Genomic DNA, 14,770 nt, shown 5'->3' with positions numbered 1-14,770 from the left:
TTGATGCCCTATAAGGTACCGCCAAGCACCAAGGGGCGGCCACCACGGTGTACAGTGAAGCACGTCCCAGCATCCCTGTCACCATCTTTTCCCTGCCAATAATTATGCATTACATTTCCCAGCTAATTTCTTTCTAGTGCAACATTTCTACTACTAATGGTGGCCTGTACATTTCTCAGCATGACCAGTACAGCACTTCAAACAAACACAGCCTTTTCTTAGCCACAGCAAGGTGCAGCCACAACAGACGGCCTTGCCTAAGTCAGCATGTCACACTGCATCCATAACACTGAGCTTCCAGGAACACAACTGTGGGACTGATACAAGTTACTGTGTAGGTCATTTGTCCCAGCAGACTCTTTCACAGCAAGCAGGCATGAGGTGGTAGTCTGTGCAGTGCGTCAGTGCTTGGAATTTTCAACCGGTCTTGCTGCATCTATGGCCCAGAGACCAAACACAGACCAAACAGAGGCCTAGCTGAATCTAACACAAGCCAAACAGAGGCCCACCAGAACCATACACAGGCCCACAGAACTAACTGACTGGCTGGCCGGCTCACTGGCTGGTTGAGTGACTAACTGACTGACTGACTGACTGACTGACTGACTGACTGACTAGCTGAGTGACTGATTGATTGGCTGGTTGGTTGAAAGGCTAGCTGGCTGGTTGAATGGCTGACTGACTGACTGACTGACTGACTGACTGACTGACTGACTGACTGACTGACTGACTAGCTGAGTGACTGATTGATTGGCTGGTTGGTTCAATGGCTAGCTGGCTGGTTGAATGGCTGACTGACTGACTGACTGACTGACTGACTGACTAGCTGAGTGACTGATTGATTGGCTAGTTGGTTCAATGGCTAGCTGGCTGGTTGAATGGCTGACTGACTAACTGACTGACTGACTGACTGACTGACTGACTGACTAACTGAGTGACTGATTGATTGGCTGGTTGGTTGAATGGCTAGCTGGCTGGCTGGAAAATAGTCATGGTGAGAGAGAGAGAGAGAGAGAGAGAGAGAGAGAGAGAGAGAGAGAGAGAGAGAGAGAGAGAGAGAGAGAGAGAGAGAGAGAGAGAGAGATATGCTATTCTTAACAATGTATTTAATTTTTATCCTATTTCATTTTATTAGATTTACTTCTTTTTCTTCTTCTGCAGCTGCTCCCATATTCATATGGGGTCACTTTTCCTTACTAGTCTTCTCCCCAAGGCTCTGTCCCCAACCTTCTCTCCACTCAATCCTCTCTCACTCATGTCCTCTCCAATGTGATCTTTCCACCTTTTCTTTGATCTGCTACGTCGTCTTCTTTTTATTTTTATTATATATTTTTTTATTATATTTTTATTATATTTACTAAGAAACTAATTAAACTATACTTTCTACAAAACAACTACAACCATAACACCAACAAATCATTCCAGACTACCCCATCCCCTGCCTCCCGCTGTGCCCCACCCAGACACCACGGCCCAGCAGTGACGCCATTCCACCTGCTACACGACGCTGGCTGACGCACTCCAGACGTGGCAGCAACAGGAGGTGGAGGGCAGGAGCAAGAGTCGGATGGATGGCGAAGGAAGGCATGATGGCGGAGCTGGTGGCTTTGGAGGGTGTTCGTGCAGGGTACCTCGGCAGGGTCTAGATTAGAGCAAATGGATGATGAGAGACTAGTAAGGTGTTTGTGTGGAATATTAGGAGTAGCAGTTGGGGGAACAAGTGTGTTAGGATGGTAATAAAGAATGGCTTGGAAACTAGTTGTTGGGCTTTTGAGGGGTTGAGTGAAGCCTTGTTGAGAGTGATGGAAGTAGGATTGTCAGAAATGGAGAGGGCTTACAATGTTATGTAACTAAGTGGACAAGTGAGATAGACAGAGTGATCAAGCACATGGGACTGAGTGAGCCAAGTGTGGAAATTCTGGGATGGAGTGAGCCAGGTGTGGAAAAGTGTGGAAATTGTGGGATTGAGTGAGCCATGTGTGGAAATTGTGTAGAAAAGTGTGGAAATAGTGTGGAGAAGGTGTGGAAAAAATGTGGAAATTGTGGGGTTGAGTGAGCCAGGTGTGGACAAGTGAGATAGACAGAGCGATGAAGCATGTGGGGTTGAGTGAGCCAGGTGTGTGCGTCACTTGGGGATGACTGTGAGCTAACCTGGGACCAATGGTTGATGACGCTCACTGATGGAATTAGAAGCTGCATGAATTGTTTATGTAGATTTTAGAAGCTGTCTCAATTGTTTGTGTAGATCTGAAGCACTTACTTTGAATTGAAGGCTTGGACCATGTAATATCTTTGTAATTCTTCTGTATCTCTGTCATAAGTTCCTTAGATAACTCACTACTGTTTTTGTCTCTATATAATAATATGTACATTTACTCAAACTGCATTTCCTTTCAGTGTGCAGGTTGGCAGTAAACCTCCCTGAAGGTTCCAGAACTGCTCACCAAGTGTCCAGCCCAGCCTGTCACAAGACTATGTGACAGTGGACCTTCCACTCATACTGAAAACAGCTGTGCACTGCCACTCACAGGAAGTGGTGACCACTCTAGGTGTGCTATCTGCTGTTTATATGTATAAGATGAGTACTGGCTAAGGGTAAGACAAATTCTTGCAGGTGTGTGTGTGTGTGTGTGTGTGTGTGTGTGTGTGTGTGTGTGTGTGTTTAGGAACCAATTAAATATTGCTTATTGTTAGAAATGGAAGAGGCTCTGAGGGACTTTGAAAAGGTTGCTTATATCAGTGAAATGAGTAGGTGTGTTCTTGGAGACAGAAGCAGCATGTGGCCTGGCCTGGAGGAGAATCTTGACTGAGGCCCTTTTTTTTGAGAGACTGCAAGCTGACAGAGGTGAGGAAGATCCTTGTGGGGCTTATTCTAAAGGATACTGTAGTGAGGAAACTCAAAGCTTGGAGGAACAGAAGAACAGTGTTGCTGTGTGTGGCATTGACTGTGTACTATATCGTAAGGAAGACAATCTTTGCTCCCACAGTGTCAAGAGTGAAAACACAGTAAAAGCTGAAATAGTGGAGCCAGTATCACGTAACAATTGATCAAAGCAAAACAATTCAAGGTGTTACTAGTATTTACAGTGTTCTATAAGTACTTCTGAGAGAGAGAGAGAGAGAGAGAGAGAGAGAGAGAGAGAGAGAGAGACAGAGAGAGACAAAAAGAGAGAGAGAGAGAGAGAGAGAGAGAGAGAGAGAGAGAGAGAGAGAGAGAGAGAGAGATGATAAGTGATGTTTCTAGTTTCAGTGATTTACTTCACAGACAGTAGTTAGTGAGCAGGTGTTAAATATAATCCAGTGTTGCTGAGGGAGAATAAATTAATAGGCAGTAGTGTGCATAAATGTACTCTATGTATTTTTTATGTAGGAGGGACATTGACAACTTATTTACCTCTCCTTCCACTGAATGGCAGGCACAATGACACCAATTACCTGCTGTTTACATTTCACTGTTGACTCTTGCATTTCTCTATTAATCTGGGACTGAATTCTTCACTACTATTGGTTTGACATAGAATTTTTAATGTGTCCCTTGAAGATTAAAAGCCCAACCTATTTCCTTTATCTGTTATTTCCAGATTGAGTTGTCTTGAAGCTGAGATGAGTTGGTCGGGTAATGAGTGACTTGCATCAAGTGACCGTGAGGTGTTGGACGTGATATTGTGTTATTGCAAGTGTAACCAGTAATAAGTAAGTCCTTTCTTTAAAACTCTTCATACATGGATTTGTCATACATGGATGGATAAGGCCCTTGTACAGAGTCAGCAGCTGAGGGGGGGGTGAGAAAAACTGGCAGACATCTCAGAATACCTAACTTCATAGAAGCTGTTTTAGCTAGAGATGAGATATGAAATTTCCAGTTTCCAGACTGAGGAGGTTCAGTGTAGAAGAGGGGATACTTGTTGTCTGGAAGGTTGTGTTGAGTTGATAGATGGAGGAATTGAGTTTTTGAGGCATTGAACAATACCAGGTTTGCTCTGCCCCAGTCAGAAATTTTAGAGAGAGATTACAAGTGAGGTATTCTGTGGCTTCCCTGTGTGAACTGTTTGCCTCCCGAAAGGTTGGATGTCCATGAAAAGACCTGGAAAAATGCTGGTTAGTATAATCAGTGTAGGATTGGATAGGACAACAAGTTTGGTTTAGAAGATCATTGATGAATATAGGAAGAGAGTGAATGACGATAGAATCCTGAGGAACACCACTGTTAACAGATTTAGGAGAAGAACAGTGACCGTCTACCACAGCAGCAATAGAATGGTCAGAAAGGAAACTTGAGATGAAGTTACACAGAGAAGGAAAGAAGCTGTAGGAGGGTAGTTTGGAAATGCAAGCTTTGTGCCAGACTATCAGAAGCTTTTCATATATCCAAGGCAACAGCAAAAGTTTCACCAAAATCTCTAAAAGAGTATGATGACCAAGATTCAGTAAGGAAAGCCAGATGACCAGTGGAGCAGCCTTGATGGACCCTAATACTGGCGATCAGATACAAGTAGGCTGTGAAGTAATAGATGTTTAAGAATATTCCTATTAAGGGTAGATTAAAAACTTTAGATAGGCAGGAAATTAAAGCAATGGGACTGTTGTTTGAGAAATTAAAACTACTACTACTGCTACTACTACTACTACTACTACTACTGCTACTACTACTGCTACTGCTACTACTACTACTGCTACTACTGGATGGTATATCAGTTCACACAGCAAGAAGCCAAGGACCCACCGAGGCTGTCACTTGGAAGAGGTCATTGTTGTTGCATCCAGCATCCCAGCCTGACTGCCTAGACAGGTCCCGCAGGTTGCTGAATGGCAGAGATGCAGGCTGCTCCACAGCAAGATGTGAGACCAGTGTGGCAGAGTATGATGTGTACACAATGAGGGACACACTGTAGCCAACCCAGTAGATTACCCGTGGATTAACAGTGTCAATGTTGTATGTGAGTGTATAGTGTAGTGTCTGGGCCACCCTGTATAGGACTGCCAGCCTGGCATATAGATAGATCAATCTAATTATTTGACATTTCATATTCTGAACATTTTGCTGATCCAATTAATCTGTTAAGGGAGCACTTTGTTCAACATCTTTAAAATATTATTTGATCATCACCTGTATCTCTCACCTGATGATATAGATAGGCTGGGTGTAGGTAACAACTTTCAACCTCTCCTCAGTGATGGACAATTCAGAGACAGTGAGGTCAGCTTCCCCTGACTGCAGAGCTCCTACCGTGCCCGTCCACTCGTTGCTTGAGTTGTCCTTCAGTTTCCCGTAGGCATAACCTTCCAGTACATTGAAACTGACTCTGTACAAGAGAGAGAGTGGGAGAAAAAATAGTGTTGTGTATTGAGGGAAAGAAAATTTCTGTCTTGTCTTCTCTATTTAGGGAAAGAAAAGGAAAAGGGCAAGTAGTGTCATATGCATGGAGGAAAAGGAAAATTATTCTCATATGCACTGAGCAAAAAGGAAAAGTACTGTGATATGTACTAAGGGAAAGGCTGGGTGTACTGAAGGGAAGGAAAAATACTGTTGTCGTATTTATTGAGGAAAAGAAAGAAATACTGTCGTATGTACATTTTTTAATTGCTAGAAAGAAAAGTGAAATATACATTTATATGTATAGTTTATTTTTCATATCAGTCACAAGTATGGATGTTTGTTTCCCTTCTTTTTTTTCACATGTACAGCTACCTCCTCAAATAGCATGTATTTTCAAAATTTCAAGCTGCTGTGATGATGAAAAAAGCCTGAAAGAAAAATGACAAGGAACAAAAAGTAATGAGAATAAGTTTTGTGGCAACTATTCATTAGGTGTCACTTTTTCACTCCTCCACTTAGACCGGTACAGTTGAACGCAAAATGTGAAAACTTACGAGAAATTGTGTGCATCCCTTAGTGCAGTGACAATATCCCCCACAAAACCAGTGATATTTCTTTGACTGGAGGTTAGTTCAATAATTTTGAAGGCTGGGATTAATTTTAATGAGGGATGAGAGGGTGGAAGTGACTGGAGTATAGGTTAATAATTCTACCAGCTGGAAAGGATTTTGAGGGTCAGAGGAAAGTGATTGGATATTAGCTTGATAATCGTGCTTGGTGAGATTAATTTTAGTGAGAGACTAGATGGTGGGAGGATGATATTTAGAGGTTAGTTTGGTAATTTTGCCAGTTGGTATTAATTTTTAGTGAGGGATGAGGGTGTCAGAAGAATGTGACTGGAGGTTAGTTTAATAATTCTGAGGGTGGGAGGAAAGTAATAGGGGGTTAGTTTAATTTTGGTGATGGATGAGAGTGTGAGTGGAAAGTGTAGCTGACCACATAATTTATCAAATAATACAAGCATGTACACATTCTTAATAATGTTCCATGTTAAGATATACTAAACATGAAGTTACTCCACAATATATGATGGTGTAAATTACGAATGGTTAAAGTCGAGACTTGTTTGATGATGGCCTGTTTGCTTGCTCCCCTTGGACGTGCGGCAAGTGCAGCAGCGTTCGACCGTTTCTCTAGGGGCAAGCGACACCTCCTGGTGGGGGACTTCAAATCTGCTGTCGCTGCCTTCGAGGTGTGTCTGTTGCTTAGGTGTGGTATGTGTTGCATGTTACCTAGTTGTGTTGTTTTCTGTGTTGTTAATTGTTTCATATCATAGTGAAAGTAAACACCAGGTTTAACTGACACTCCTTACCACTCCAGGAGGCAACAGAGTCCCTGGTGGAGCTGTGTGGGGAGCAGGCGCCCGAGTGTGGTGACGCGTACTGCCGCTGTGGCCGTGCATTGCTGGAGCTGGCACGCAAGGAGGCAGGGGTGCTGGGGCCAGATCTGGATGGTGCCAGTAGTCGTGTGTATTGCTTGGTTATTGTGTTAACGTGCTGGAGTGTGCACAGCCGGGAGTGTTTGGGGAATGAAAATAAAAGGAGTTATGGATGTTTAAAAATGCATCTTTTGAGAGCTGAGTATACAAGAAAGTTGCTGTGTTTGCGGGATGAGTAAACAATGAAGAAATGTTTTGAGGAACTGGGTGTGCAGAGGCACGAGTGTTTGGAGAATGAGAATACAGGAAGACAGGAGTGATTTAGGAATAAGTGTACAAGAAAGGAGTGTTTGAGTGACAATATATAAGGAAGAGGTGTTTTGAAAATGAGAGTACAAGGAATGAGCATTTTGGGAGTTAATATACAAGGAAGCAAGTATTTAAGGGACAAGTATACAAGATTATTTTCCTGTCATATGTCATTATACAATGTTTTTCTTTGTTATATACATCATTCCCTTTCACTTTTCATATCTTGTGTTCTCGTCATTCTGATGTAATGTTACAGATAGAGAATGTTTGGTGTCAAATTTTCACTAATTTCATATGTGTATAAACTTTCATTTCATTGACTTTTTTTTACTATTACTACTATATTTGCTTGCTTTTTAAACAAGTCTTTTCTTTCAGAGGAGGGAAGCACAGGGGAAGAGGAGGACGAGGAGGAAGAGAGTTAAGAGTCACAAGAGGAGGAGGAAGGTGGAAAGAAAGAGGAAGGAGAGGAGGAGGAGGAGGAGGAGGAAGATGGAGAAGGAAAGGAGAAAGATAAGAAGGAAGGAAATGCTGCAGAAGGAGAAGGTGAGTTGTTAATAAGGTTTTGTGTGACAAGTTTTCTGAAAATTTTATTTGTTTACATGAAGTTTGTTTTGTATTTATTACTCTTAATATACTACTTCTCCCACCACATGCAATTTGTCTGTCTGCTGTTGTGGTTCTTTCATTTCTTGTTCCCTTTCCTGAATATACCATTTCCTTAGTTTCATATCTAGTACCCTCCAATAAAATTTCTGCTTCTCGGTCTCTGTACTTCTCTCGTTTTTTTTGCTTGGCTTCATTCCTCAGATCCTTCTCTTTTTCCCTTTCTTCCAAGTTCATATCTCTTTTTTACCCAAATATTCTTGTATTCTGAATTTTCAGCCAGCTTCCCAGTTCTCACTAGGATCTCCTTTACTGTAACTTGGGATCTCATTCTCACTTTTAATGGTCTTTTACCTCCTTCACTATATTTTCAAATTCTATATGCTTCTTCCACTTCTCATTCCAGTCCCTGTTCTTCACCTTGGACCATTGTAATAATTTTCCTTACCAACTCCTCTCTCTCTCTCTCTCTCTCTCTCTCTCTCTCTCTCTCTCTCTCTCTCTCTCTCTCTCTCTCTCTCTCTCTCTCTCTCTCTCTCTCTCTCTCTCTCTCTCTCTCTCTCTCTCTCTCTCTCTCTCTCTCTCTCTCTTATTCCCTTTTCTTCCTTTTCTTCCTTTCTTCCTTCCCTCCTATCTTTGTTTTCTCCCTCCTCCTCCTCCTCCTCCTCCTCCTCCTCCTCCTCCTCCTCCTCCTCCTCCTCCTCCTCCTCCTCCTCCTCCTCCTCCTCCTCCTTCATTCTACCTAACAAGAAATAATAGATTCAAGATTATACCCAAACGTTTTAAATCCCACAAGGCCAAACATTTTTTCTTTAATCGTATAGTAAATATATGGAGTAAACTTCCTGCAGAAATTGTGAACAATATTGAAATTGTGAAAGCAATATTATTGAATCAGTTCATCCTAAACATTTGCACTTTGTTTTTCCACAGAGCAATAAGACATTAGAATTGACAGAGAAACCAGACAAGGGACTGCATTTGAAGAAGCACAAGAACCAAGAAATTACATCATTCAATGAAATGACAACATAATCTAAAGTAAGAATTTACATAGCTTTCATTTTGGTTTACATTCTGAAAGGTAACAGTAACATGGATATGTTTTTATATTGAAATCTTTCTCTGATTGCATACAAATGGTACCAATCAACAAATAATAATGTAATACTTAGAAGCTGGGAATTCAAATCACTGGTAGATAAAATGAACCACCATTCTAGAGTGTACATAACTAAGGAATTAATATACTGGTTAACTGTCACACCAGCATGAACAGAATAACAACAATTGTTGAGTAGAGTCTGTAGGAGGCAGGGAAGGAGGCATGTAGTCAGTTTTAGAGAGCAGTTATTATGAAATCAGCTGTAGAATATTCCTAAGATGCAATACTACTGGAGTCTGTCAGCTTGAAGACAGTTTATTAAAGAAGGGAAGTTCATGAGATATAAAGCCTTTGATTATTCAGTTTCATTTCCAAAGTAACATTTATTTATTGGTGTGTTGCTTCCTGTAAATAGTAAAGCCTTGACAGCACTGCATCTCTCACACCATGCTGTAACTGTTGAGAGAACCCTAACCCTTAGAGAGAGGAGGAGGGAATCCTTGGTCTATGTTCAGTAAAGCCCTGTATTCTTGTCATGGCAATGTAGAATGGAGGCGTCATTGGTTTATGTTCAGTAAAGCCCTGTATTCTTGTCATGGCAATGTAGAATGGAGGCGTCCTTGGTTTATGTTCAGTAAAGCCCCGTATTCTTGTCATGGCAATGTAGAATGGAGGCGTCCTTGGTTTATGTTCAGTAAAGCCCTGTATTCTTGTCATGGCAATGTAGAATGGAGACGTCATTGGTCACATACTGTTCTAATGTAATCTAATGTAATCTAATGGAATCATGAAGGTGTAAAAATGCAGGATATGGACATCATCAGCTTTTGTCATTAAGGGTGGTAAAGTGAAAGATTTGTTAATCACTTTGGTCTTTAGTTGATGCTTCTGGTGAGGCTTTCCTGTTTAAACTTGGCATAATATATATAAAATGATGTGGCATGTTAAACAAGTTAACTTACTGCCTTCTTGTGTCTTTCACAGATAGAAATAAAAAAACGTCACAAGACAGAATAGTGAGCTGCATGCACTTATCACAGAGTATAAAGTCACTCCCTCAGAGGAAAAAGACAAGGATGGCATGTCTTCATGTGAGAACTCAGAAGCTAAATGTGAGCTACCATCCACATGAATATATATTTGTATATCAAACTGACATTCTCCTTGGAGGGAGGCTTTCCAAAGTGCACACACACACACACACACACACACACACACACACACACACACACACACACACACACACACACACACACACACACACACACACACACACACACATCTCTGCATCAGGACTCAACAGCCAGACTGATAAACAATTACTTCACCCAAGATGATCAGCTGATAGGATTAGCTGTGGATGAGCCTCCTGTGGTGACTAGGAGTACAAAAGCCAGCAGCTAATTTTGGGAGCTGCCAGTCATCATGGTCCTGGTGTCTGAGGTGCTGCTTTTGCATTTTCCCAGTCATGGTCGAGGCTACATCACATTTATTCATTCACAGTTGCTCTTAGTTATCTCTGTTACAAGTTAAAATTTTTCCTGGCTCCACAGACATTTCTGGTGCATCTAACCCTCTCTCCATTGCCCTTCTATTTCCCTTAGTCTTATACCCACTTCTTACATTACGTCTAATTACTTCCATTGGTCATTCTTGTCTGGCCCTCTGTTGCATCAATTTTTCACCTCCAGGTACAGATACCAAGGGGAAATTGCTGGGTCAAGTGGCTACACTGACATCTGAGGTTAGCAGGTTGGAGAGTGAGTGCAGCAGTCTTCAGGTTCAGCTAGACTGTGAGAGGGATAAGTATAACAAACTGCTGGGAGAATCTCTTGCTCATGAAAAGTTGTCTGAAGATGTCATAACTGAACCAAAAGGTAAGAAAGTTTATATTCTCTAATAATAAAGCAAATAATTTTTCCTCACTGTTGCTCAATTTTTTGAATTAATAACAAAATAAAAGCATTGTTATTGGATTTGTTTATTGAGGCTGTATTAAGAAAAGTTGAGAGAAACAAACTTATTGTTTTATCAGGAGAAACAACAGGATTGGGAGGAACTGAGCTTTAACAGAAGCTGCAACAACTGCAGGAGGCTCACAGGGTCCTGGAGAGCAGGTTAACTTGCAGCATGAAGGAGGTGGCTGAGCTAAGTGACAGGAAGTAGCAGCTTAAGCATGCTGTAGTGCATGAGGAGACAGAGTCCATCGGTGTATGCATGTTTTTTGCTCATTTGAATCATCTGTAAAAGTGAAGTGGAGGAAGTGTTTACTGTTTACTGTATGCCATTTCCTTGGTCTTTTAATGAAGAATTTTATCCTTCTTCAGGTGACTACATCACCATCTACCAGTTGCAGCGAGGAGTGATGAAGCAACAAGCTCGAGAACGCGAGTTAGACCTTGCCAGCCTCCATCATGAATGAGAGGAAATGAAGCAAAACCACTCTGCAGGTTAGTGCTCTCTTTTGCATCTCACACACTTCTTATTCATGTCATGGCAGATTAGTGATTTCTGCTGCATCTCACACACTTCTTATTCAATTGCTGGCAGGTTAGTGATCTCTGCTGCATCTCACACACTTCTTATTCAATTGCTGGCAGGTTAGTGATCTCTGCTGCATCTCAAACGGTTCTTATTCAGGTGTTGACCAAAGTACTAAGCCTTCATATCATTACCTTGCTCTGTGATGGAGGCTACACCATCTGGCATCTAGCTGAGATTTAATGTTGCAGTAAAGCTTCCATATGAGTTCATGTAGAGCAAAATGTTTTCAAATGCCAGGGAAGTAGTGTAATGTAACCTTCCAGAGAAATCTATCCCTCATTTATTAGTTAACAGGAGTGTTTAATGTACTTAATGTGATTAGCCAGGATCAAGGGTCAACTTCTTCACTGACCATTTACTCTCAGGTGATGTATCTGTCCTCCATGAGTCACCAGAGACACATAAGGTGTTGTAAGTGAAATTTCATCTATTAGATTTATTCAAAATGTGAATTAACACAGTTGTTTCCTGCAGGATTTGATATCAAAGCTGGTGCAGGAAAAGGAAGCAGATCATGACCTTCAGCAGCTCGAGAAGATAAGCAGCGTCCTTAAGAGTCCAGTTGCTATCTTTAGCAGTGTTGGTGAGTAGTAAAAACTGAGCCATCTTATGAAGTGCAACGAAACATTATTATTATCTTCATAATTTTCTTGAAATAAACAGATTTCTGTGGCATGTTGCTCATTAGCACTTTAATATCAGATAACACCAGTTATTTATGTAATGATGTAATGTACTAAGTAGATGAAATACAAGTGGCATCTGCTAACACTCTTGATGTGGAACAGGAACCAGTGAGTCTGAGACACCCACCACCAGTGGAAAGGTGGCTGACGAGCGCCTCAAGCACTCTGAAAAGGTGGAGCAACAACAAGAAACAGAAAATTGCATCCATCATTCTTTGCCTGAGGAGGGAATTGATGCTCTGTTGACCCTTCACACTGATGTCCCTCATGAGGAGGGGAGAATATGAATCCTACAGAACTTGCCCATAGGAAGACCAAAACTGTTACTGCTGCCACACTGCCACCACTTCCACTGACACCAAAAGCCCAACTGTGCAGAGAATCCTGGACCTCCGCAATGAAATGGAGTCCACCAGTCACCTGGAGCACTTTAGCCTCCAAAAGTTCCATCCGTGTCCATTGTGTTTGGGTAAACTTATCACTGTATAAGGGGACAAGTATCAGTGTATGGTTACTATATACTCATTTGTACTTAAAGATGTCATGTCACATCATTCTCTCTCTCTCTCTCTCTCTCTCTCTCTCTCTCTCTCTCTCTCTCTCTCTCTCTCTCTCTCTCTCTCTCTCTCTCTCTCTCTCTCTCTCTCTTTTTCTTTCTTTCTTTCTTTCTTTCTTTCTTTCTTTCTTTCTTTCTTTTGTTGCATATGTTACTGCTTTACATTCCTCCCCACAGTATTTTTTCATCTACTTTATGACTGCAGTAGTTTTATCATCCCAGTGTATGCTGTATCCACTCTGAAACTGTAATTCACCAATCAGCTCAAATGTGTCTCTGTTTTGATAATCATTAATTTGTTTCAGCTACACAACCACTCTGATAAGGGACAAAATCTACTTCACCAGTCATCTATGTCATACAGTCATATATATTCATACATATGACAAAATACTCTTCCTAAGACATTTCTTATTTTCTCTTCTCAAGTGACCTGTCCATCTATCTAAGGTACCACATAACATTTAAAACTTACAATATTGTGTTTAATTCATGAACACTTTTTTGTCTATCTATGGAGACTTGCGTATAGACTTGAAATGTATTGGGAGTTTTCTTTATCTCTCATTCTATACCTAACACCTGTTCCTAAGAATCCCCAGGTGATAGCCATGGTGACTGGCTGGTCTCCTACTGAGTGGCTGGGGTTTTCCAAAAGTGAGGGTTGGTGTTCCATACCATACCATGTGCCCTGTTTGTATTCCTTCTTTGTCCTCTGTATTATATTCTATGTAAAGATGGTGCTGGGGTGGGATCTACTTCTTATTCCCTAAAAGTGATGAGGAGTGACACTGGGCAGCATTGATTTGCTCCTTAGAGATGGCTGGGTTCCTGTGGATGAGTGGGCCATGCTGTGCTTTGTCAAGGATGGTGTTTGGTATTGTGATGACTCTTGCCACAATCAAGTGCCTCCCACAGAGTAGTGGAGTACCTATGTATGGTGTTGACCCAAGCTGTCCAGGTCTCATCCAATGCCTTAATATGATTTAGATGATCAAAATGGTTTAACTCACCATTTAATCAGCTGACTGATTTGAATGGAGAAGTATGTAATGTGTTGTAGCCTAACCATCCCTGCCAGCATGGTCAGATTCTTGGTAGTAACCTGAAATGCTCCTAGGTAGTGAGTATCATTGCACATAATGATCTTTACTTTGTCAGTAATTCAATGATACTGAATATTACTCTACTGGATTTTGCTCAGCACTGCTTGGTAACTTTTGGCCATAATCCCAGGTCTGGAATGATATGAAGCCATGTTTTTACATTCCATATGAGACGGGCAAGCACTATGCTTTGCCTGACTGATACCTGTACTTTACATTTATGACCCCAGGTAGTTCATCACTCTCTCTCTCTCTCTCTCTCTCTCTCTCTCTCTCTCTCTCTCTCTGTTTGGAATTATACTGTATATTAGGAAATATCATTAAAGAGTGTGTGTGTAAAAAGTGTTTGCATTATTGTGCATTTGATGTTATAGCCCCAGGTTCTTAAAGTTTTCTAGTTTCATGATTTATAAAGATTGCTATTTTTAATAAAGTTATTGAAATTGTTATTGAGTGTTTTTTATTGAACTCATTAGCTTTGTAATAGTGTGCGTCTCATCATGCATTCATTAATGATGTAGAGTGGAAATGTCCACTCCTATCATGCATAATATCAATGCATTATTGGTTTATGTTGTTATTTGTGTATAAATTGTAAAGTTATGCCAGTCTATTTTAGTACAAACTAAATATCAGCTGGAAGAGAGGACAGGTAATGGCACACTAAAACACAGGAAGGGACAATGATATAACCATCCAATTTAACAATACACAGAGGAAGAAGAATGAGAAAGCAATAAAAATGGATTATTTAATGGATGATTAATAGACCTTCATTTGTAATCTTATTTCAGGCAAGAATATTAAAAGAGACAGCTGGCTTGCCCTTTGTACTTGTTCAGCTTGCCCTTAGCACTTGTTCATACATGACAGAATGAGAGATGTATGGGTGGGGGTGACACCTGGAAATGGGTATGATTCATGAAGGGATTGATTGATTGGTTGACTGACTGATTAAGAAAAAAAAACGTAGCAGTGGAGGGTGGGGGGGGGGGGGAAGGCGCCCCCAACTTTCCAGTCATATATGGCGTGGAAGGGACAATACCAGCAAAGAAAAATATGAGAAAATGCATAATTTACTACAAAACCCAAAATGCGAA

General features: G+C 41.1%; 1 protein-coding gene across 19 annotated transcripts in view; it reads left to right on the top strand.

Moving 5' to 3' along the window:
• The window catches only part of LOC135099558 (nuclear autoantigenic sperm protein-like), a 23,562-nt gene extending 9,443 nt beyond the window's left edge, over positions 1-14,119 (top strand). For 3 of the 19 annotated variants that reach the window (XR_010268106.1, XR_010268104.1, XR_010268105.1), the window contains 10 exons: positions 1,426-2,549; positions 3,582-3,693; positions 6,493-6,569; positions 6,698-6,842; positions 7,446-7,613; positions 8,607-8,714; positions 10,470-10,655; positions 10,814-11,228; positions 11,797-11,905; positions 12,111-14,119. Coding sequence is in view for 5 of the 19 variants with exons in the window: in XM_064001944.1 (XP_063858014.1) it covers positions 6,423-6,569; positions 6,698-6,994 (444 nt within the window). In the remaining 14 variants the exon portion in view is untranslated. The other 16 variants (XR_010268115.1, XR_010268109.1, XR_010268108.1 and 13 more) reach the window with 16 other exon arrangements.
• Positions 14,120-14,770: the final 651 nt, after the last annotated feature.

Source organism: Scylla paramamosain, unplaced genomic scaffold (assembly GCF_035594125.1).
Source record: "Scylla paramamosain isolate STU-SP2022 unplaced genomic scaffold, ASM3559412v1 Contig147, whole genome shotgun sequence".
Lineage (NCBI taxonomy): Eukaryota > Metazoa > Arthropoda > Malacostraca > Decapoda > Portunidae > Scylla > Scylla paramamosain.
This window is presented reverse-complemented; position numbering and strand designations above follow the sequence as displayed.